The 26627-nt window shown below is 29.1% G+C and overlaps 1 protein-coding gene across 3 annotated transcripts in view; it reads right to left on the bottom strand.

The window, feature by feature from the left end:
* Positions 1-1651: 1651 nt before the first annotated feature.
* Positions 1652-26627, bottom strand: part of LOC129975073 (alpha-tocopherol transfer protein-like) — a 37469-nt gene continuing 12493 nt past the window's right edge. For 2 of the 3 annotated variants that reach the window (XM_056087966.1, XM_056087964.1), the window contains 5 exons: positions 15482-15661; positions 11643-11885; positions 8323-8516; positions 6046-6156; positions 1652-4164 (listed from right to left, as the gene is read on the bottom strand). In XM_056087966.1, coding sequence (XP_055943941.1) covers positions 3991-4164; positions 6046-6156; positions 8323-8516; positions 11643-11885; positions 15482-15641 — 882 coding nt within the window. In that variant the 5' untranslated portion in view covers positions 15642-15661 and the 3' untranslated portion in view covers positions 1652-3990. Of the gene's footprint in view, positions 4165-6045; positions 6157-8322; positions 8517-11642; positions 11886-15481; positions 15662-18615; positions 18788-26627 lie in introns of those variants that run through there. The other variant, XM_056087965.1, reaches the window with a different exon arrangement.

Here is a 26627-nt window from a genome sequence, read left to right as displayed (position 1 = left end):
AAATTGAAAGCCCACTTGTTTGTTTGAATCTTATAAAACTTCATACCACTTGACAAATTCGAGCGAAATTTGGCACGTCTGGTCTTTACTCTTTAGAATGATAAACTGCGCTATTAAAATCTTTATACGACCTACTGAAAGGGATTTTAATGGGGAGGAGGATTGAAAAAAATTTAGCATTTTTTCGCTACAACTTCTGAAAAACAACCGCATAAATTTTTTTTTTCTTCATCTTAAAATTAAGAAATTTTTTTTGTCATGACATCAGTTTTATTTTCTTACTATTTTTTTTTTTTTTTTTTTTTTACTAATTTTTAATAATTGTTTTCTAAGTTGACACGAACATAGTATATTTCAGTTCAATTTATTTTGGTCAAAATAGTAAACCTATTTCTATATCATTCATGTACTTCTACCAATGCATTTGTGTTACATTGTTTTCTTCAGATATTTTTATTTTTACATTTAATATTTCGAATAAAAGTTAAAAATTCAATCTGTGCTTGCAGTAATTAAGCATTGCCTTTTAAAATTGTTGCAATTTGCTTAGCTATTTTACCTAAATTTGTTTCAAGCTTCAAAATTTAAAAAATTTTTAATGAGCCCATTTGGCAGATTTTTTTAATATTGTTTTTTTAACTTACTTAATTCATATTTAGCTATTTTAATTCACCTGATAAATTTTTGAATTTTATTGTATGTACCAAATGATGAAATTGAAATTGTCGCTTACCTCTAAGTTTTAGAGTAATAACTAATTAATTGTTGCTACTTAGGGTAATTCTTTAGAAAAAAGAGTAAATATAAGAATTTGGAAACTATTAGATATAAAATAATATGTTTTTGTTTTTTCCTACAAACAAATAAAACAGCGATGCAGCGATTAGTGTAAAAATAAAACTAAACAAATTAGTTCACTATATAAAAGATAAGGCAATTTTTAGAATTTATAATTTACTCACTGATTTTATTTGAATTATTTAATATATTGCTTTCATACGAGTTATATATTTTAATGTATTCGTTAGTATTATAGGTCTAAATATTCTACTTATTAGTTAGCATATTAAGTCTAAAACAACATAGCACATAGTCTGAAGTAGGCTTAAAATATTCTTTCCGATTTTGTAAAGTAGATGAATTTAAAAGTTTATAATTGTTAAGCGTAAACTTGAAAAATATTTGAATATCGTAGTTGCCTTTTTTCGCCTTTAATAAACAAAAATGTTCAATTCCATTTTTTTATGACTGGCACAATATATAAAGAATTTAAGATTTTAATGATACTTATATCCGCGCTAAATAATCAGATATATGCCTAGTTGAAACGCTCAGTTACATTTGTCATATGACGACCAAGAAATTTTGCGTCATCTTAAATCACAATACAAAAAAATGAAAACGTAATCTTTAAAAGTTAAATTTGTGTTTTTAGAGCGTACGAAATACAATTTTTTTATTAATAATTTGTATTTATTTATTTATGGTGTAAAAGTATAAAATATGAGGAGAAATGACAAAACAATAATTCCATTTTCACTTTTTATTGTACTTATAATGTAAACACTTCATACAAAATCAATTTTTAAACACAATTAATCAAATAACATTGAAGAGAGATAATAAATATTTTTAAAAATAATTCTTAAAACATTTTTTTCTTTCGATTTTGGCATTTCAGAGATCGCATAAATAAAAAATATTATTCCGATCCTTTGAAAATTATATGTAAACAATTTGGGATCTTTTCAATAATAAATTATGAAACACTATCAATGGGAAAATTCTGTTAAATTTTATGCAAAGGGAGAATTTTTTAAAGGAACATTTAAAAAAAAGATTCTAAAAATTGAAGAATAACCGATAAAGGTATTAATTAAACGGAAAAAGAATATTGGTGACTTTAGAAAGATGGAAATAATAATTTTTATAGAATAATGATTAATTAATTATTAAACTTATTACAAAGAAAATAAAATTAATTAAAAAGCTTTTTAAGTTGTTTATTATAGCAGAAAAATTTGACGTTAAAATATGATGAAAATTACCGATGTTTCATTTTATATTGTTTGCACATTTGTACATTTTATACTATTTTTATGTTCATTCACAAGAACATAAAAATAGTATCGATAACATTAGCGCAACCACTATTGGTGAAATTTCAAGTCATATGAACAATACTCGCCCAAATTCTTCAAATGAAATTTTGTACTACTATAAAAAGAATGCAAAAGATCCACAACATACAAGTGGTCGTTCGGGAACATCGCCATAATATTATTCCTTTTAAATAATAATTTATTCAATTATTTTGATTAATATTTTTTAATTGATATAATTAAGTGCTATTAATCTTTTATCTAATAACACAAATAACCAAAACATAACAAAAAAATATCTAGACTATAATTTAGACAAAAATGATTTTTATAAATGATACTGTGAATGCATATTACACAAATGAGACAGTGAAATGTACAGGTTAAACAAATAACTTGACTAAATAAATAATAGCAGCCGCAATATCTTTCAAAAAAGACTGGCGAAGACTTTCAAGGATCAAATATATATATTCACTTTTTATTAATTATCAAAATACTATTTGTTTTTAAGGAAAAAGCAGATATTATTAAAAATGGCATAAGAAGACTATAAGTATAGTAATATTTTGAAAATGCATTTAATTTGAATTTTAATATGTATATGCATACATATTTAGCTTAAGAAATTTATTAAAAAATTCCATTCATACAATTAGTGAGTTTTCAACTTTTTGTAGCTAATTTTGAATTTGTTTTAATCGCAGCTCTTTTCAGAATCGTTTGCTGAAATCTATCTCCTTCCACTAAATTTGAAACTCTGAATACTTAATAACAAAATAATTTGTTATTTACATAAGTTTGCTCATTTTTTTAGAGCGCCATTTTATTTTTGCTTCAGTAAAATAAAATGTGATTCTTATTTGCAATTTCTTATTTTGGTGTGAATGAAGGAAGTTGTTGTATTGTTAATGAAGAGTTATCTATAATAATTTTATAGCAATGATTAATTCTATAATTATTTTATTTAATGTGATGAACTCAAATCAACACCACAAATCAGTTTTTGTTTTATACATTAAGCAATATGTAATCCAAATATAGGCGTAAATGTAAGCTAATATATCCAATGACATCTGATTTTGATAACTATTGAAGAAAGAATTATATATTGTTGAAAAGAGCGCTAACAAAGCAAATTCCATGGGGAAAAAAGCTGGTTTTTTTAACATAAACATCTCAAGTTACAGAAATGAAAACTTCATGTTCATTTTTCAAGGTATCTTTTAATATAATGATAATAATGATCATTATAATAAAAAAATAAATACCCCTGAATAGTTTTATATTTTTATATTTTGATAAGGTCTTACATCGTAAATCGAATAACACTTTTGTACTAAATAAAGACGAGGAACTCGCTAGTTATTTAGTGCTTTGGAAATTATAGTTGCTTATTTTAAATCTTCCAGATTTCCATAATGTTATTGTCTCCATTTCCCAAAGGAAATGTAGATATTTTGGAAATATCTCCATATCTCCTTGTGAATATCGCCATATTTTGGGAAATCGCTGCAATTCCTAGAAGCAGTAAATACACAAGAATAATATTACGATAACTTCATACATTCAGATAGCTTCATACGATAGTTTATTGCACGACATTAAGAATATCGAAGAACGACGCAGATATGCTGTGCAGTAACTTGTTCTAATAGGGATAAAACTAAATTGTTCTAAACTCTTAGATGTCACATGAGGCAGCATATCAAAAATGGTTTATCTTATCGAATCAAAAATTCGAATACTTTTCGAGGTACCCGATTTGCTCCAATCCTTCGATGACATAATGAGTCTTACATATCCGTCGTCATTTCGACACTGCAACTCCACCTCTTTATTGTGTTGTACATTGATCATGTTGGTCGCTATTGTTTGCGAAGGTAGCTTACAAGTAACCTCCATTTGCCATCTTCAAGAACTTTTCGTAGAAAGGCTCCATCAAGGTCGCACAGTATTCTGCACCATCGAACGTAATGTGGTCGCCCCCGTAATCAGACGACAGGATCTCTTTTGGTATGAGCTTGTGGAGACTTTTTTGACTGTCACCATGGAAGTGAACCTGGAATGACACAAATGAAAATGTATTTTTTAAAACTGAATTTGATTAAGAAGCAAGAATTTGGATGAAGTAAAAGTAAGAGTTATAAAAGAAGTGAAAAAATAAAAGAAACAAGAAGAAGTAAGAGAGCTAAAAACAATTATATGAAGAATTATTTTTCTAACTTTGATTTTATTGGAAGAAAGCTATTTGAAAGTTACCAAAAATTTATCTTATGTTTCCAGTTTACATTTAAGATAATTAAAACAAGTTAGAATAAGTACTGAATTTGAAATATTGTCTGATTATGGCATTGCTATATTCTCGTATTGCTATATACCCAAAATTTTCTCGCATACACTGTAATAAAAGTATTATCAGGAGAACGCTTTGCATTGTACTGACGTATAAAATTCAAATTTTAGCTTTTGGCGTAAATTAGTATTTTTATTGAATCTGCCATGTGATCCTTGTCAAGATTTTGGCGATAAATCCTTGTCATAAATTGGCAAATCCTTGGCAAAAAATCACATACCAAATTTGATGAAGCCATTATGTTTTTGAGTTATCGAGTTTACATGCTTCTAAGAGGACAGTTATTCAACTTTTGTTGGATTTGGCTCACAATCTGATAGGCATCTACATTACAGGTATTAAATCTATGTACCCAATTTAATCCGTTCTTGCTTCCTTCGTTTTGTATTTATTGTGTTAACTTTTATTCAAACAGCCTGGTAGACAGACTTCTTTTGAATGGATTTTGTTCAAAATTTGATAGAAATATACAAATTTTATTATAAAGACCATATGCCAAATCCCCGAGTTCGAACGATAGAATTTCTGCATTTACGCCTATCTGTCTTTGAATACATTTAAAAAAAATGCGTTGAACTACAGTGATAAAATTTGGCATGTAATCTCAACATCAAATTTGTTAATTTCTATCAAAATTTAAACAAACTATATGGAAGAGAATTTTATCTATCAGCTTGTATGCATGCCAACATGATAGTTCAGAAACTTACAGGGGAGTATTTATTGGTCTGTATATCCGAGTATATGTGAATTCGATGCTCAAAAACTCACCGATTTAGATTATTAAAATTTTATATGTAGTTTTATGGTCAAAATTGCAGACTGTATCAAATTTTGGATGCAATCGGTGGAAAGAAAAGCCTCCAAAAACGCTTTCTTAATTTCTTTTATTATATTACAATGCAGTCTATACATGGGGAATCCCGGGGGGAGGGATTTAAGCTTATGAACTGTTTTGGCCTGGGAAGGTTGTCACCTCGCTTCCTAAAGGAATCGATTCACGGAGCACATGGCCCAATAAAGGGCTTATCTTCGATGATGACGAAGATAAAAAAAAGAGATTTGACAGTCTTGATATTTGTAAAAGAGCCTGAACCTGAATGAACTTTGTGAAAAATAACGTGGTTGCCTAAGTGACGAGGTGAAAGGGCGTAAAGAAGCACCAATCGCTGCAATGATGGGTGGGGTCATTCTTCCTGAAGACTCTAAGGGGAAAAATTCAGTAACTGAAATGCTTTGGAACTTGATATCCTTTTGTTCGATGTAGGTAGTCACTTATACTAGCCCATTCTCTTTATATGCTCAAGGTATAAAGAGGCAGATGGAAAGAAAACAGAAGAGAAGGTGTTGAAGAGGTTAAATATACGAGAAAGTAGAAAAAAAAAAGAGTAATCCTACTGTTTTATTTTATTTTTTAATTATTTATTTAATCGAACAGGAATGACACATGTCGATTCATCTAATTTCCGTGTCATTCTATGATTACACAATTTCTTCTTCGTATGCGAGAAGACATATGAAATCTAGTTTTAGTAGTGAAACTAAATATCAATCCCTTATGCTTAGTGAGAACAAAACAAAACTTACTCTGCCTTTTATTTTGTCTGACAGGAAGAGTTTGAGGATGGACCAGACGTATTGAAAAATGATCGTTTCATTGTAGATGTGAATTCCCTTGAAGCGGATGGGCAGGCAGTTCTGAAATAAGATAATAATAAGATAATTAGATATATAATCTCCCACGGCCGTCTGTAATGAGTTAAAAATATTCCCGCCATTTTGGCCTGCTTCAATATCGGATGCGAAATTCAAAATTTTGTTTTGGGGTCAACTAATTAAGACAGAATTTTTTATGTTTAAATTGACTGAATAATCTATGTGAAAATAGATTACTCAGTCACTAAGTATGAATGAATAGCGAAGGTCAATAATTTTCTGTAGTTCTGAAGGTCTATAATTTTTTATTCGTTCTATAAAGTTGGAAGTTCTTTTATTAAATTTTATACTTGGCATTTCATTTTTTTTTTGTTAATGGAACATTATTTATCTAGTTTAACAATTCACTCAATGCTTTAAAGAGAAATTATTTGATAGTTGGTGTGAGGACCTAACGAATTTAATGACTCCAAAATCATTTTCCTAAGGGTGCGCAAAAGTGTCGATGAGTGTGCAAGAAAAAAATGTGAAGACTTTTTTTTTTAAATATTAAATGTGTTTTCATACTATCTTATACAGTTTGTCAAAAAAGTATTGGGATACATTAAAAGTTCACAGATTTTTTTTATCATTATATTTTACTTAAATATAAAATGAAACCAAAATAAAGAGTTAAATATTATTTTGATGTATACAAATCAGAATAATTCAAACAAAACTGTCATATTGATGCAGTTATGGTTATAATCGAAAATAAAAGAAATCAAGTAAAAAAAAATATTTGGACATTTACCAACAACTTAAGAAAAACAACATAAACAAAAACTAATATCTTGTCGAGCTTTGCTTTTTATGACCTCTCGCAGTCTATTTGGCATGAATTGAACCAATTTTTTTTGCAAAATGATCCATCGATTTCGGCCCATTCTTCGACCAAATGTTTTCTTAAATCCTGCTTGTTAGAAATTTGAAGTTCATATATTTTATGCTGCAAATAATCGCACACTTGTTCAATGGGATTAAAGTCTGGACTTTGTGGAGTCTTAATAAAACTAGGATAGTGGTAGAGGACCAACAGTTTGGAAAAAACAGCAGTATGTTTTGCGTCATTATCTTGGTACAATTTAAAATGTCTTAAGATTCTCATACTTTAAATTTCCCTGGAGAATGTTATGACATACAAGGTTATTCATTGTACCATCAAAAAATGTAAGTTCCAGACAACAATGCCTGCCTTACAACCCCAGACTATATGATTGCCACCTCCATATTTGAAAGTAGGCCGGAAATTTTTGACATACACAGCTATATTTGGTTTCAGTCAAATTTTTGGTTGCCATGTGACTTGAAAATGTTATACTTGCTTTCATCAACTAAAACTACATTTCCCCAAAATTCTTTTGGCTGCTTTACAGACATTTTAGAAAATGCCAGCCTAGCATGTCGATTTTTCTTTGCTGATATAAAGCTTTCTTTGTGGTACTTTGCCATGAGATTTATGTTTTCTTAAAACATTTCTGACAGTCTTAGGATTTACAGATTTTCCGAATTTATTTTAAGTTGCAGAGTCCATTTTACTGCACTAGATTTTGGATTAAAGTGAATTTGTTTCACAATCCACCTCTTTTCACGTTCATTAAATGTCCTTGGACGCACTGAACTTTGCTTGTTTTCAACACTATTTGTTTTCTTGAATCTTTTGTTAAAAACAGTAGACTTACTCAATTTCAAGATATATTCTATACAGTGAACTGATTTTCCAACTTTTTACAATGACTTATTACAAACCTTCACACATCAACTAATATATGTTTCTCGCATTTTTTTCTGTATCAGTTGAAACTTTTACGTTTAAAATTATGGTCTAAAAAAGTGGTAGTGCATTCAATTCTATTGATGTGCTATATATTTGTTGAATTTCTTATTTCAAAAGTGTCTATTGTTTCTATTCCTATTTGCCTTTGAGTTATATTTGAAAAGACAAATCAAATTGTAATTCTAAAATAAAATAAAAGTTTCCTTACAAATTGTGTTCCAAATGTTAAAATATTTCTTGATTCATTTTGTTTTTATTTTAATGTGGTAAATAGGTTTGTAGTTATTCATGCCAAGTGTCTCAATACTTTTTTGAGTGACTGCATATGTTTGGTTCCAATTTTTCTCTCCATTCTACGCGCAATAATAAATACTTATATTTTAGTAACTTACCCTAAGAGCTTTAGACAGCAAGGTTATGTATCTAGGCGTGACGCAGCGCACTTGTTTCATTGAAAATCCACGAACATCCACCAGTACACGGATGCCGCATATCTGAGCGGCCGGGTCGTCCACAATTCTGAGCAATAATCCAGTCAATGCGCAGAGTCCTTGCGTTATTGTGACATCATCGGGATTCCATCGGGCTGGAGGAAAGACAGAAAAAAAAATCATGAAGTAGAAATTCTTACATTTTTCGCTTTTTTATATGCTTTATCAATGCCTATTTTGAAAAATAGAACATAAGAAGAATTATATTTTTCTGCTTTGAACTAGTTGGTCTGATGGGGTTGTGGTTTTGATGTGATTTTTTTATTGGAAATTAAAGCATGGCGGATGATATACTTTTCTATCTTGAGCTAGTTGGCTCTGACGGAATTGTGATTTTGTTACGACATCTGTTTCAGAAATTTAAGTTTCGTCTAGTATTCAACCATCTATTTAGAATAATCGTTTCCGATTTGGCTGTGGCTTTAGAATAGTATCTGTTTCGTTGTAGGTAATATAATTCTCCATTTTGAAGTAGTTGCTCAGATGGAATTGCGATTTTGGAATTCCATTTGCTTCGAAAAGTAAAGCATGGCATGTAATATGCCTATTTGTTTTAAACCAGAGTTTTAGGTCGATTCCTATAGGAAGATTACCTATTGCAATGATTCTCATCACAAAATTTCAAAAAGATTTTACACACACACACACACACACACACACACACACACACACACACACACACACACACACACACACACACACACACACACACACACATACACAGGATGTCTCACAAGATATGCAGCGTCTAATTTTCACAGTTTCGGATAGAACACGTCAAGACAACTATTTTGATGTATAACATGTGGGAGTCCCCAAATATAGCGTCATAGTCTAATTAAGGCGTGAAGCTTGTGTCATGAACACTTCAAGAAATGAGAACAAAACCAAATGAGAATAATTATTGAGAACTTTCAATAGATTTTCGACCTATCGGCCGTTCGAACAAATAAAATGGCGAAATTCTCAACTGTTTTTTGCAAAATATCTGTTCCAATATCCTTGACCTCGGTTTCAATTGCTGCTTGCAAGTCAACCAATGTTGAGGGCTGTATGAGATACATTACGTCTTTCAAACATCCCATAAAAATAGTAGCACAGGGTTAAGAGCCGGAGAAGAAGGTGACCATTCTCCACCATTATTTGTTTCGTAATGGAATCCAACTAGATTAGTCTATCGTAAAAATGTACAGCTTAGAGATAGAAGTTTCGCGAATGCGATGAGGTCTAGCGCTATCTTGCATAAAACAATAATCGCCTATCTTTTCTATGCCATGCAAGAATGGAATGTCACTGTCATTCAAAAACTTTCACTTTCTGGACATTAGGTTCTGTTCTTGCAAGCATCTCTTTTTTCCCTTCACATTTTTGCTAGCACATTGCCCATCACTGTGCCGGTTTTTTTAATTCTTTCGTACGTTCTTTTGATCGTCGTGTCGTTTATGTGTGGCGATTGCCGAATTTTTTCACCCCACTGTGATATATTGCAATTCATGATAAGTCAGCTCCATGAAAACACGTTCAATCGAATATTTGCTCATTTCAGAAACCCAACGAATACGTCCAATACACATTTTTTAAGGAATAACGTGCATCAAACCTTTTTCTAGCCTTATATGCTGCTGAAGGAATTTGCATAATCACCTAGGGAAGCTTCCATCTTGGGCAATTGTCGTAGCTATCGTAATTTAGAATACAAACTGTCGGATTCATAATTAAAGCTTTTCATATAATTAAACTATGATGCTATATGTGAAAATGGTATGGGGAGTTGAAATTTTCTTTTCGCTATAGAGTTCTTTCTTAATATTGAAGATTGAAAAATAAACCCAATTAACCAGATTAGCGTTTCATTAAGACGAACACCTTTTACATTTAAAGTATTTCGACAACTGGAATATCTTAAAAGTTAGAGGCTGAAAAGGGATTTTCAATCTCTAATTTTGACATCAACAATTTAGCCAGATAGTAACTTAGATGTAAAGAAATTTTTTTTTTTTTTATTCAGTATAGGCGTCATGTACCCAAATCAGCAGGTGAATAACTAACTTTATAGATAATTAAACATATTTGATTGTTTTGGAAAATATCTTGTTTTGTACAATACCATACTTTCTTGGAGCAAGTGCATATAATTAAAATAACTTGTTAACATAACTAAGATTCTTTAAATAATCTTAGGATTTCTCACATTACTTTTGTCCAAGCTTGCAATTTATAACAGACATCTTTCCAACTAAGCAAATATAATTTGTAATAAGAATTTCATTCTTGAATTTTTAAAGTTTCTGATTATATATAATTATTAATGACTAACCCCAGAATTCATCAGTGAACTTATTACTAGACATGCTACAACGTTTTGCCGTTTCATTCATCAATAGCAATAAATATTTTAGCACTGGAGTAATTCTTTTTTTTTTTTAGAGTTCCAAATAAACTTAGATATTGTTCGTTTTAATTCAATCAAACATCTTAAATTATTCAGTGAAATCCATTTCTTTGATGTCAATTCATGTTTAGTTAGATATCACGAACAAATGGATTTCAAATGACAGAAAACTTAGATTGTCAAGTTATTTGTTATACAAAACCACGTACAGTATATGCAGTATTCGGATTGGGTTGCTTTGGAAGAATAATACGCCGTGCAATGATTGTACAAGAGGATGTTGGTGCTGAGCATTCAAAATATAAATAATCTTCAAAAATATGTAAACACCTATTTAGCAATTTACTCATCACCATTGATTTTGATTACCATAAAATTTGATTACCTTTTCCAGAAATTAAGTTTTTGGCGGAAATAATGTTAATTCTTTATAATGTTTGCTGATATATAAATCTTCATATATGTTGAATGTTTAGTGAAAACTTTGTTTATTGAAAAGTATGTAAAAAAAATTCAAGCATTTATTGAGTTTTATTGTAATTGATATAATATCATATCAAGTTATTTTCATCAGTCAGATACTTTCTAAAATATGTTTTTTAATAAATATAAATAAATTCGGTTTAAATTAGACAATCTACAAGCAATTTTCAGAGACCATTTATAGAACAGCAAGTTTATCATTAAAAATGAAAGTACATCTTAGAAATGGAACATCGTACTAAGAAAACAATTAATCGATTTCTAAGCAAACAGTAATCGATATGAGCACAATCTGTATAGGTAAAAATCGTTTGTTAAAATTTTAATTAATTAAGTGAATACTCACAAAGTTGCATCACTACAACCACGCAACCATCCGCATCTCTGTAAGGAAAGCAATAAACTATTCCAGCTGAGACGACTTTTCTCAATTCGTTCACATCGATGTCATCGTAGACTTCAGCGTACGCCTTCCTCACTTGATACTTGGTTTGTAGTAAGGTGAAGGCCTTTTTCACGTCAAACTTTCTTGCCCTCAAGAATTGAATCAGGTACTCATCTTCGGTAGGGCACTTCAGATTCTTTTCAGCTACAGAGTAAATGTGACATAATAAATGATTATGCATGGTATATGTTGAAGAGCAAAAGCATTGTGGTGTGGTGACGCTTTATAAGCCAGATAACAGCTACGAGACATGAGAAATTTCTTTTGTCTAGTGGTCTTGCTACTCGGCGACGAACCCAAAGATTGCGAGTTCGATCCTCGCCTATCGCTAATAGCAACATTGGTGACCCGATGACGCAAATTACGCAAACCTTCATACAGCTGTTGTGGCGCCCTCTACCAGCAATAAATAAAAAAATGAATCTGATAAACAATCGGCCAATAAATAAAATGAAGCTGATAAATAATCGGCCAATAAATAAAATGAAGCTGATAAATAATCGGCCAATAAATAAAATGAAGCTGATAAATAATCGGCCAATAAATAAAATGAAGCTGATAAATAGTCAGCCAATAAAAAAAAATGCAGCTGATAAATAATTAGCCAATAAATAAATGAAGCTGATAAATAATCAGCCAATAAAAAAAAACGGATAAGACGCAACAGCCAATATATCACCACTAATAACAGCAAAAACAGGACAAAAAATCGTTCGTCTCACCTCCGACGTACTGAAGGGGGAGTAATGTGGTGACGCTTTATAAGCCAGATAACAGCTACGAGACATGAGAAATTTTTTTTGTCTAGTGGTCTTGCTACTCGGCTACGAACCCAAAGGTTGCGAGTTCGATCCTCGCCTATCGCTAATAGCAACAGTGGTATTCATACAATGGAATTTTGGAAAGCAACTTAGCTGTGTTAGGCGCTCATAACAACCGTGGAAATGTAGACTACAAGTGCAAAGGACATCAGCTCTATATTAAAATGTTTTCTGCGTTTTTCGTGAGTACAGGACGAGATTTAAAAGAATTAGACAAAAAGCAGATTAACATGGCCTGACAGCTTGGAACTGTTATTACTGAACCGCTCTCCTGCTATTGCTGATAGTATCAACAAAAATAACTTTAATGACTGGTAGACGAGTCTTAAAAGTCAAGGCATCAACTATCCACATCTCATCAAGGATAGAGAACGCTATAGGTTACCGTATTTGATAAAATGAAATTGCTAACATTCCATCCCTCGATTAATTGCAAATTCTTATGCATTGCAAAATAAAAAAAAATAAAAAATTCGAAGTGAACTATTCGGCAGATGGTGTTCGATATGGGATTCTATAAACGTCGATCTATAACAATACCATTACTGACTGACTACCCGTCACCGATTTTTGCATTGAATTTGGTATGCAAACATTGTATAAAGATTTCGTGAACCATAGAAAAGCGTTGCCTGCTCTGATGAAATCAGTATTTAAGAATTCGTCAGTTGGTCATGGAACAGACACAGCGTTAATGTGCAACAAATGAAACATAGGTTGGTGATGGATCAATTATTCCGTGAAAAACATCCTTTTGTCTAACATTAAGGTGTACGTACACACTAGAAGATTTTTTTAAAATTTTAACTTAAAAATCCAGTTTTTTTACAGTAGGTCATTAATATATGTTTAAACTCCTTTCAGTGAGAAAAAACCATATTACACTTATTATTAATTAATTATATAATATTTAATGAGTTAATTAGCATATTTTTTGAAACATGATAGCTTAAATTCTAATTTGTACAAACACACAATTCTAATTGGAAATTATGCCAAATATTAGTCTTCATGTTGTCTGCCTCAATCAAGTTATAAAAATATATAGCTTTTTTTTAATAATTTATTTATAACGATAAATAGAAAAAGCGATATTTTTTCTGTCATTTTAACTTTTAAATAGCTATTAAAAATTTATTTTTATAAATATAACTTTGATTGAGACACAAAAACATCCACTGTTTCATATAGATTATTTTGATATATAAATAATTGTATTTGGTTCATTTCTTGTTGAGTTATGATTGTTTGAATGACGCAACATAATGGAAAAATATCATTCTTCATGAAACGAGTTAAAAAACAACAACCGAAACTGGAGTTTTTAGTGAAAGTACCTCAAGAAAAATAATTATAACTCGAGAAATATTGAGAATATTGACAACATCTTGGTATCGTTTGAAAGCTAAAGAATCAGAGAACAGTTTGAAGCAATAATAATAATAAAAAAATTCGATATTTTGAATTATTTTCGAAGTTTCAAGTGTGTATGTACACTTTAGGGTTTGTGATCAGCGTATACATTACTAATAATGTTGTGGACAATTGATGAATCTATAAAGTCAAGATAAATTTCATTGTAATAATCTCTATATATAAAACGCTAACGAACGCGGCACAGAAATCTCTTTTGTTACTTATTGTCGAATGGCAACGGTCAAATGTAAACAAACCATCGTACGAATTTCATGCTTCTTCATCGAACGAAGAAAGAACATATAAAAGAAAAGGCAGCAAACAAAAAGTTCAATCAAGCGCTAAATACAGGGTGTCCCAAAAAAATGTATACACACTTTAAATAATTGTAAATTTGGGGTTTATTATAATTCGAATAATTTTCAACATGTAAAAGATTCTACAAATATCATTCTATTGTCTTGTTATCGCTGATTGCATATATCTATTGTCTTGTTCTCAAACTGATGTCCGTTCTGCTCCAGACACTGCTGACAACGCGAAGCGATGGAATAGCACACATGATGGAACAATTCCCTTGGGATATTCGTACATTCACGTTCAATGTTTACCTCAATTGAACAACTGTTGCAGGTTTATGGACGTCCTGAACAGTTCCATCAGCTTCAAACTTATCTCTAATTCGAGTGATGGTAACTCGTGTAGGTGGTTCTTTGTTAAAATCCCTCTTAAATTATCTTTGCACTTCTACTGCATTTTCATACTTCCAGTAGCATTTTAGAATAAATTTCCTTTCTTCAAATTTAAGTCTGCCTGCCATCACTCGGTTCAATGGGTTCAGTATGTAAAGAAAGAAGAAATAACTTAGTTATCAGCTGCTAAAATGTGTATACATTTTTTTGGGACACCCTGTATATTTAACCGTTGCCAAATGTGTAAGTAATAGTTATGATTTGCCAATGGAAACTGATGTTAGTATCTTCCAAAACAATTATTACAATTTCCACTGCATAATCTTAAGACTTAGAAAACTACATTTTTAATGTTGATTTTATTTTACTATTAATTATTATATTAGTTGATAGCTATTTTATTATATTTAAAAAATATCTTTTTAAGGATATTAATATTTTCGTAGAATTTTCCCTTAACTTTACAAATATTTCAATTCAATATGGTACATTATATATAACAATGTTTTTACATGTTTAGTTCAGTTATATTAACGTCCCGTTTTAAAGCAACACTAGGGTTATTTTGGGACGGACCTGAACCGTAGTCAGATGACGAGAACGACACCTGAGCTGGGACACACCTCTAAAAATTTCTACAACACACCAGCGGGGGAGGGACGTTTAGCCCCGACAGATTTAACGTGCATCAGACACGCTTACATGACGGTTCTTCAGTGGAATCGGGTCTCGAACCTGAATTACTCCGGTTCCGAAACCGATACCTTGCCACCATTTTGAAATTACCAGAGATGGTATGAAAGTTACTTACTCAGAACTAGTTTTCTCAATTGTTCCAAAGCTAGACCTCGGATTTCGTCAGTTTCTCTAAGTTCATCCTTAGCTTTCTGCACCATTTTCTGAGGCAAGCGATCTAAAGTGAAAGGTAAGAAGTTCTTCGACTTCATGTATTCGTGGTATTTTGCAGCCATTGTTTGTGGTACAAATGAATCTGCAAAAGTTGGCAGAAATTTAATCAAACAATATTTTTAGTAAGAATATATTTTGTAAACAAATAAAATAGTCAAAGCAATACATTTTCTTTCAAACTATATGAAATAAATTACTAAGGGTAAATATAAAGATGATAAGAAATTCTTTATGTAACGTCTCAGTCACTTGATGAAGACAATTCATTGTCCGTGCAATGCAATCTAGTATTTAAGCTGCGTTCTTGTATGTTTTCCCCCAACAAAATACGTAATGGATTACAAAATGAAATAGGAACAACACATTTAATATATATTTTGTGTATCGGTGTGTAATACACCATTTATAATTGGTTTCAGAAACGGGAACGAGGAACCATATTAAGATAAATTTTAAATTTATGGAAGGTCAAACAATTTGAGCTTTAATTAATTTATTTTTTAAAGCATTTCAAATCTAAGTTTGAAGAATAAATTTTAATTAATAATAAAATCAATTCCAATTCAATTTTGGATATGGATTAATTTTAATTAATTAGTTTTGTTTATGGAACAATTTTTATTCCCTTTTGTCCAATTTCCTGTTATGCATTCAATAAAAATTCATCCCGAAATTTATCACTGCCGTTTTTTGGAAAGGAAATATTGTTGACGATAAAATATATTCAGCTTGTTTAATAAACTTCTGAATCTCATTTCGTTCTATGCAATCACTGTGCAAACGAGTATGAAATAATAGCAGAAAAGACTTATTTCATTTAACGTATTCTCAACAATAAATTTTAAAACTCATTCCGATTTTTAATTTTTTTCCCTTGCAATTCGTTCAGAAACACTTGTTTAAAAAGCTTCACCTGATACTACTGGAATAAATACAAAGAAAAATCATATTTCTTATTTTATTTCAAATTAATGAGGCTAAATTTTCTTATTCAATTGATAATATCTTGAACATTATAGCAGTTTTTTCTGTGTGTAGTTTAAAATCTTAAGTCCATTTTATACTGATTGGATCGATTATATCTGCTACGTTATATTTTACGTCACATATAAAATAGATTTATCTATCATATTAGTTATTAAAAGAAATTCTTTTATTATTTTGAAATATAAATTAATAAAATTGAAATAAAAACTGAAATCAAATACAATTTTTTTAAATATAAAAGTTTAAACATAGATTCTATGTAAAATTTACGAATGTTAACCAGTTTTGAATAGTTTACAGTGCATGAGCTTTATAAAGCAAGAGCTAGCCTTGACTAAACTGTGCAATTAGTTTTGAAAGACATAAGAATGTCATTAAAAACAACAATATTTACTTACTGAGAATTAATTTAAAGTGTTATTTCGCCTTAAAAATATTTTTAATATCTGTTAAATTATATTGTTTCTTTTTTTAAAGAGCTTTTTTAAATTGTAAATTGATATTTGTTGTATATTAAATAAATTGAACACTTCCAAAATAAATAAAAGCTATTGCAAATTATTCGCAAGCTTAATAAGCGATCTATAATTGCATCATTTCTATGCAATGGATTGTTTATTTATTTGGAAATTTTTTTTCTGATAAGATTCAAGTTAATTATCAGCTCCTACTGAAAACTAATGTTTTTTTTCCCTGTTATGTGGCTTATTACATAACATAGGAAATGAATTATCTTAAATTATCTGTTATTGATTTTATTGTTATTTTCATTGTTTTATCTGATAGCATCAGAATGATATTTTTTCATTTCTTTTCGTTTTCAAAATGTTCTTAAAGGCAATAAAGCTTGTTGCATCATTTAGTTTCACTTTCATGCAAAATTTCTATAAATACTTCATTTATTATATATTTTTTTCCTTTTTAAAAGAATTCTAAAAGATAAAATCTTTTATATTAATTTTATTCAGTCATAGGTATAAAATTTTAAAAAAAGTATATGTTTGTCTGTTCTGAAAAAAATGAAAGCGATTCAAAGAAAATTCACATTTATATAGATCATAAATTCAAACAACATTAAATTATTGGTTATAGTGTTCTAAAAATGTTAACTGAGCAAAAGAACTTAATAAATCCTTATAAAATTCAATATTTAAAACGAATTTTGAGAGTTTGATTGTTTGAATTTTTTTTTTACAAAAGTAATTTAAAAATGTTCAACAGTATATTTAATATTTTGTATTTTACTATGAGTATTATACAAATTGTCTCAGCAACATCTTACTTTTCTATTCATTTTCAATGTCGCTAAATTTTTTTTTTTTTTTTTTTTTTTGGCTGACTAAAGCTTTTTTTGGAAATTTTAAGTAGTATACCGTTTCAAAAAAAGAATTTTATGAATATAAATTAGTTGGAAAATTGCAATGAAAAATAAGAAGTATAACTGAATGAATGAATTTTTTTTCATTGCTCAAAAATTAGAAATCGTCTGCTTACACACAGATTGTTTTCGTTTAATTTATTAGGCAATAAATCTTTTGGAAAAATTTTAATCTAGCTTTTTATTTATTTAAAATGGCAACATGCTTGTTTATAGAACATCACATATTTTTGTTTATAGAATATCACATAATTTAGAGTCAAAACGATTATGTTTCGCATGAAATTAATGCAAGACTTTCAGAATTTTTCTTTTTTAATATTCAGGTTTTAATAAACTTTCCGAACAATGTCATAAAATTATGAGAAAAAAAATTAAGAATACTATGATACGGAAATTCATTCATTCACTATTTGAGTAAAATGATCTACGTCTCACTTTTCTAATATGACTACGGCAAGATAATTCTCAAGTATAAAAAGAACTTTTTACGACATTCTGTGCTGAAATGCATGCAAAATTTGCAAAAATGATTACAGAAGTTCATATGAAAAAGGCAAAAAAGATTTTTAAAAGTATTATATTACTCAGATAAGCAATTGCATTTTGTTCTATTAGGTGATTTTGAAACTTCTAAAAAATACATTAAAGAAAATAAAAGTCTTACTTACAAATTTATGACGAAAGGAAATCAAGTACCATATTAGAATAATATTTTCCCTTGAAAATTCTGATTTCTTTTACATTAAATTTCACAATGGTTATTGAAAGGCACTTTAATGAGGTATTCTGAATATGAAACAGAAACGCGCCTATACTAACCTAAAGAGTTTGTATTGAGTTGAGAAAATGTCGCCAAAATTTGCAAATTATGTCATTCCAGATTACAGTAAATAAACACTTTATGATAAGTGGTATGACATAATTTGATAAGATATAAAAATAGCAGATATTTTATATATATTCGTTAAGGTGAAGCGTACCCAAAAAACGGAAGTTATTCAATAAATTTTGAAACGAAAAATATTCTCTATTATTTTAGCAGGCAAATTACATTATAATCAGAAAGGTAAATGTTAATTTAAGTAGCTAGGAATATTATCAGAAACGAAAACATAACAATTTTGTGAAAGCATTAACTTAAAAATAAAAACTGTTTAATTTATTATTTTTTTTTTACTCGTGACCTACTTTCAATCGCAAAGAACTTATCTATTCCTTATCCATTTCCACTTGAAAGAAGTTTCTTCACAACTCTTTGCTTTCTTTGAAAATAAAGAACCATTTACGATTAATTAAAGACCTTTTACATCAATTATTCTTAATATTTTTTATAGTTAATATATAATAAATCGAGATTTATTATTTTATGTAAATGTTTTAATATTAATAAAGTTATTAAATGAGTTTACTATTAGGGTCTCCTATAAGTTTCTTTCCTATTTCTAATATGAAATGAATACACAATATTTACTGTTTAAGATATTATTTATTTTGTTATATAAGAACCCGTTTGCTTCTTCCATCTCTCAGGAAGCATCATTATGTCTTATTTCCAAAATTGTATTTTGGACAAGAAATAATCCTCGAGGTGTGCTTTTGTTTTCGCTGATGGATTTAAAGCGCTTGTCGCGAAGATAATTTTTTAAGGACAGAAAGAAGTAATAATCAGATAGAGCGAGATCTGGAGAGCATGCAGGATGCGGTAAAATATCCCAATCAAACTGTAAGAGCTTCTCTCTGATGACTAATGCAATATGTGTTCTCGCGTTGTCATGATGAAAAACAACGCCTCGTCGGTTCATTAATTCTAACCGTTTTTTTTGCTATGGCAGCTTTTAATTGATCCTGTTGATGATCCTGTATTTAGTAGAATTTATTATGTCACCTTGAGGAAGGAGCTCGTAAAAAATGACGCCTTTCCAATCCCACCAAATGAACAAAAGAACTTTTTTTGGAGTGTAGTCTAGCAGTTGATGGCCTATTGTCCTTACACCAAATGGCATAAGCCTGCATGTTAAGGCTTATGCCTGCATGTTAAGGCTTAAGGTAAGCCTGCATGTTAGTACAAGCAGAGCCATATAAGAACATTCATAGCGCAATTAGAAAGAAAATTTTGGGACACCCTAATACATAGAATGTATTTTATATATTTTATTAAAACTAATTTCTTCTTAATAAAAACGAAATGCTTTAATTACTAATTTAAAAGGACATTGAAGTCAGCTTATGTTCACATGATATACGCCAAAAATATCAAGTCCATTTGATTTTTGAGTACATTGTACATTTTAAAGAAAACAGGAAATGTGATATTCCACATTTATAGTCAAACAATATGCAGTTACGTGACAAAAGAGCATATCCAAGTATGTTTGTCACGTAAATTGAATTTATTGTTTCAACGATCATTTATATTCACAGTGGTTCCAAAAAAATGTCCGTACACTCTTAAAATATGAAAAAAAGCGATGCAACATGGAATTGAATTCGAATACGAAGCAAGGACTTTTTTCACATAATCTCTACATGATTTTTTTTGTATATCACTCCTAAAAAATATATTTTTTTAAAGCTAATTTCTTCTTTAATAAAAATAAAAATGAAAGAAGACGCAGATGAAACGCTTAAAATATCACCAAAATGCAAAAATCTTCTCACACTTTAAGATTTTCGAATAAATTCATAACTAAAATTCTCGCCTGCGACTTTTGCTTAATTTTTGCATTTTGGCAACATTTCAAAGATCATTTGGCTTTAATCTTTCTTGCTTGAATTTCTATGTTCTATTTATTATTTTAAAATGACTTATCAGTGTAAGAAAACATCAAGAAGAATTCGAAAAGTAATTATTTTTCATTACAATAATAGTAATTCAATTTGGCATATAGCTAAACTTGTAATTTTATGCCCTTCTACAGCTCAATATGTAATAAAACGCTTTAAAGAAGAAAATTGAATCGAAAATAAAGAAGAAAATAAGCAAAGGTAAAATAATAAGAAATTTAAAGTTAAGGTAGGTGACTACGTTGGAAAGTCGATTTTTTAAGAAATTATTAAGCTTTTTTTATTCAATATTCTTAATGTTTAAACAAATTTCTTTATAAAAAATATTAGAATTTTGTTTCTAAGTCTATTTTTTGGGAAGTCATGCTAATTTTTATACTTGTATTTACACACTTTTTAACGCAATTTTACATCTTTAGATGCCAGTTTCTCACATTCTAATCTCTGGTTGAATTTTCTTACTGAAAACTTCATAAATTAAAATCTAATGTTTACTTTTTTGTTCAGTTTGAAGTAATAATTACTCAATATTTTCTAGAGTTCCTGCACTAGAGAATAAATAATGTATTTATTTAGAAATATTTGATAGTTGATTTAGTGCGTGATCAGTGTAAAAAAAATTGAAAAAAAAAAAAATGTAGTGCATAATGTGAAAAAAGAATTGAAAAAATTCTTGTTATTTATTAGTGGAACACCAATATATATTTAGTTCAGGAACTTGATAACATATTTCTTAAGCTATCTGCAAAATTTTTAGCAAATCATTTGACACACCTCTAAACTAGAAGATTTTTGCTTTATACCACTTTCTAGCCCCCCCCCGTAAGAAAACTTTTTTTTCAATTAAATTTTTTTTTGCCACTTAACCAGTTTATTTTGGTTTCATAAAGGTTTTTTCAATCTTTTTTTTATGCAAATATTCTAAAACATAACTATTTTTGAGCGTTTTTTAAAAAAAATCCTCTTTAACGTAATTACATATCTCAAAAAACTTTTTGTGGCCTTTGAATGCTGTAAAGATTTAAGCGGAGTTTACCAAAATGTTTTCTTTTTCCATTTTTATCTTAAACTGTTGGACGCGTGCTTAGATCAGATATTCGACATTCAACCTGAAGAAAACTCTTTGTTAGTGCAAAACATGAATATCTTAGTTAACTCTTAGTAAAGCTTAGGCTTTCCTTCACCAAATCAATAATAAATAAACTCGAAAAGTGTTAGAACCATGCCTTACTTGCAGGCCAAAATATATATAATATCTTTGGTTCTGATGGACATATGATTGCATGGAGAAGAAAAATGAAGAACTTAATCCAAAGAACTTAGTTGGAACAGTAAAATAAGCGGTTTTCTTGTGTGGGGGTGCATATTGATTGATGATATTGATTGATGGAATAATTAATAATCTTTATCTAAATATCTTAAAAGAACATTTAAAATTATCAGCCCAAAATTTGGATATTAGAAACAGCTCTGTTCCTTATCAGGATTACAATCCCAAGTGAATTTCCCTCAGCGTCCGCTTCTTGTGTCTTTATAATTGTTTACAAAACGCTACCTCAGGCGCCAGATTTAAATCCAGAAGAGCATATTTGGAGGTAACTAGAAGTTAGAATGCAAAGGCATAACATTCATACGAAAACCAAACTGAAACAGTAATGATAAAAGAATGGAGGAACACTGATGTAAAAAAAAAATTAAAAAAGCAAAAACACAACCTAATGCATTCTATGCCCAAACATGTAATGCAATTGTGGATACTATAGGATATCTTATTAAATGACCGAAAAATCACAATATTTATTAATAAGTATATTCTTTAAAGTGTACGAAGACTTTTGTGAAATAATTTTTATTTGCTCATTGATTTTTCAAAAAATAGTTTTTCTATATCCTTAAAATATTTTATAAAGTTTTTTTTCAAAAACAAATTTATTAAAAAATTCTCAAACTTCAAATTTTACTCATTAAAATAATTCTTATCCTGATTTATTAAATTTTAGTCATGAGTAGAACAGTACGTTATTAAGAATCTGTTTGGGAGTCACTTTATATACATGCAGATTTATTTGTAGCAAACGGTAATTTAAAAAAAATATCTGGCATCAATTTCATTTACATTTTAAAAGGCTAACTTAATTAAAAAGACATAAGAATCTTAATTTTAGAATATAATATTTTGTAGAATATATAACTTTTTTAAAGAAGTAATAATGAGGAGGAGGATGATGATTGCAGTTAAATATACATATAATAATATATTTTGTTTGTGTTATGCATTTAGTCTTAATTTGCAATTATATTATTATATATTTTTATATATTATATACTTTTATATCTATTGTTATTATCTTCAGAAAAAAATTTTTTGTTGAAATTTGACACAAATAGGGGAACAGTACTTCTCAATATGAATAATTTATAGCGTGATCTATATTAATTAACTTGGAATTAATATATAATTTAATTAATAATCAACATATATTTGTAATAATAATAAATATAAAATCATGGAAAAACAGTTATAAATATTTTTTGCGACTTCTTTGTCTTTCGTATATATGCATTTATGAAATGTAAAGAGTATTTTCTCTCACTGTATGATAGCATATGAAAATAAGATTTCCGTTCCTGCAGTGCTGTATCATTGCGATTTATCTTTGAGAAAACTATCTCTTTCAGAAGTTTGAGCGAACCTTGAAATTCGAGATAAAGTGAAAAATCTTGAATATTCGAAGTAAATATTATCATAAATATTAGCAAGAATTTGAGGAGGGGAGTTAATAACCTTTTGAAAGAAATTTTTTAACACTTTTATCACTAAATTCAAAGAATTCTTTTTAAACTCTCAAATAATATTTTTGCTCTATTTATAAATTTATTAAAAATATTTCTTTAATTGAAAACAGAAAAGCACAAAATATAAAATTTATTAACAATAAATGATTGCTTTATCTGTTTACTTTTAAATATATAAAAAAAACTGTTGTTACGGAATTTTGGAGAAAAGTTATGTGGTTATAAAAATGACAATACTTTTAGATTACATTTTTCATTATTAATTTTATCAAAAAATGTAATGAATACAATGGATATAACAATAGTTGTTAAGCAATAGCCTTTACCAAGCCTTGATGCTGTTTTGTATCATGTGATGTTTCAGAGTTTGAATTAAAATCAAATAAATATATGTGATAGTTCATAGATCATTTTATATCTGATCTATTTTGGAAGATGTTTCATGAAATTCAAGGGCATCAAGCATTGTGAATTATATAACTTGATAAAGGTTATCGAGAGTTACACAACATGCAAACGTGATGGTAAACATCAAATAATCTAAATTTTTAGAAATTAGGATAGTAAAAGTTTGTGAAAGAGATAAAAAATTTGCTACCTTTTACCTCTTATAACGTAAAAAAATTTATATAAAATCTGATTAAAACACTCAAATTATTTGTAAATTATTTAGAGGTGCAATTAATAATATTCAAATTAAGTTTTTGTTTCTTTCTATTTATATAAAAATTATTTTCTTTTTACTATTCCATTCGTACTGAAGGAAAATAGTATAGATAAGTCATTTGTATATTTACCTCCTAGTTTCCATTCATAAACTTTACTTATAATAAAGAGAAATGTGTGTGTGTGTGTTGTAGCTCTACAAGCTCTCACTTTTGACCTAGAGCTACCAAACTGGGCACATGCATATTTTGGAGGGCAAAAATGTACACCTAGGGCGATTTTTTTGAAATTTTAATTAGAAATTTAATTAATTGAAAATTAAGCCAAATATTGGCATTTTTCAGCGATCACTTCCGAGAATATATTTAAAGTTTTAAAAAAGTATCTTTTCAATGATTATAACATTTTAACCTATAAATTAAGTTTCTATTTTTAAGGAATTTTAGAACAAATAGTTTAATCATACAATTAAAATCCTAACAATTTATTTCGCACAAAATGAAAATAAGATTTAACTTGCACAAGCACGTTATGAGTGCGTTGAAAAAATTAGCTTTTATCAACGCGTTGCCATTCACGTTGACAAAAATTCAAATTGAAAGCTTAAATTAACACTTACTGCAACTATACGCAGGAAAGTGTAATGTTCAGCACGTGTTTGTATGAAATGGAGTAAATATGGAGTAGAAATGGAGTAAGTGTGATAGTTTCTAAAAAAATAAATGCTAGAAAAAGTTTTCTGTGACGTTTTAAAATAGTTCTATTACTAATTTAATAATTCAGTTAATTTAAGGTACATGTGGTTTAAGTTATACACAGTGGTGGCCATTTTTGTTAATGTTAAAATTTCACAAAATGTAAGCTCTTACATATCATTTTATAGAGAATTAAATGCTGATTTCAATACAAAAAGCAAAATTCAAATACTTGCAATACAAAAAAAAGTTATTCTTACTTTAATCTGAATAACAAACACAGTGTCGAAGTGGACTGTAATTTCTAACTTTCCTGGCAAATTATTGTTTTTGTTCTAGGAACCAATCAAATGTTATTAACTGCTAGCAGAAGCTGATATCATGCTTATAGTTGGAACAGGTCATTATTGTGCTTTTACTGTAGAAGTATGACTTTTTTTATGTAACTAAATTGCAAGTTAGAAGTTTTGTTAAACTTTTTAATACACAGTTGGAATTTTTGTAAATATTTCTAATATTTAGCCAAGAATCAATGACATCAAATAAAAGAATATATTGGGCTCCTAGAAAGAGAACTAAGATTATTGTGATACATAAATGTGGTCTTTCCTATGCTGAAGTGGCATGACAGGTGGGTTGTTCAGTGACTACATCTGGAATTCGAAAATTTTGTTTACGATATTAGGAGACAAATTCAATAAAGAAAAAGCAGGAAATGGCTGCAAAGGTGAACCACATCTGCTGATGACAGAAAAATAAAAAGAAATATGTCTCCAAGATAGAAGAATGTCATCAGGGCCATCAAAATTCAATTGAATGATGTTGGCATTTATGTCAGTTCAAGACCAATCAGGAGAAAATTATTAGATGTTAGATTAAGAGGAAGAATTGAACGAAAAAGATCCTTATCTCAATTTAAGCAGCGTATAAAATGATTAAGTGGTCAACGGAACGCATTAATTGGACAGATGATCAGTAATTACAAGTTATTCGGAGTGATGAAACACTCCGAAACAAGTTATTCGATAGTGATAGTGAAAATGGGTAAGAAATAGAATAGGCGAAGAACTAGATACTGACTACATTCAGGCGACTCTGAAGAATCCAGTTAGTGTTATGATTTGATCATGCATGTCAGCAGACGATATTGGTCTCCTTCATATTATCGATGATACATTAAATGCAAGAAAATACATTGATACTATTCTAGAGTCAAAACTTAGATCTCCCATCAGTGATCTATTTCCCAACAACACATAATTTATTTTTCATCAGGATTCATCTCCTTGCTACATAGCAAAAATATCAAAAGAGTGCTTTAGTAAAAAGTGCATTGAATTATTATCATCGTAAGGAAATAGTCCTGACTTCAAAATTATTGAGAACTTATGGCACTATTTGAACACTCTTGTACATATGAAGCGTTCGTCAAATGAAAGAGAATTAATTAAGGCTAAAATTGTTTCCTGGCATCAAGCAATAACAAAGGACGAGCTAAAAACTCTAGTCAGCTCAATGAAATATCAAATTGAAGCTGTAATAAAAAATAAAGGCTACCCTACTAAGTACTGATAACTTACTGCAGTCATCAGCATCTAATGTATGTCGATAATTATTGCCACTCAACTTCTTTTGTTTTGCAAATATTTGAATTTTGCTTTTTGTATGGAAATCAGCATTAAATTCTCTTTAAAATGATATGTAAGAGTTTGCATTTTGTGAAGCGTTACATTTTCTAT

The sequence above is a fragment of the Argiope bruennichi genome, chromosome 7 (genome assembly GCF_947563725.1).
Source record: "Argiope bruennichi chromosome 7, qqArgBrue1.1, whole genome shotgun sequence".
NCBI classification, from domain to species: Eukaryota; Metazoa; Arthropoda; class Arachnida; order Araneae; family Araneidae; genus Argiope; species Argiope bruennichi.
This window is presented reverse-complemented; position numbering and strand designations above follow the sequence as displayed.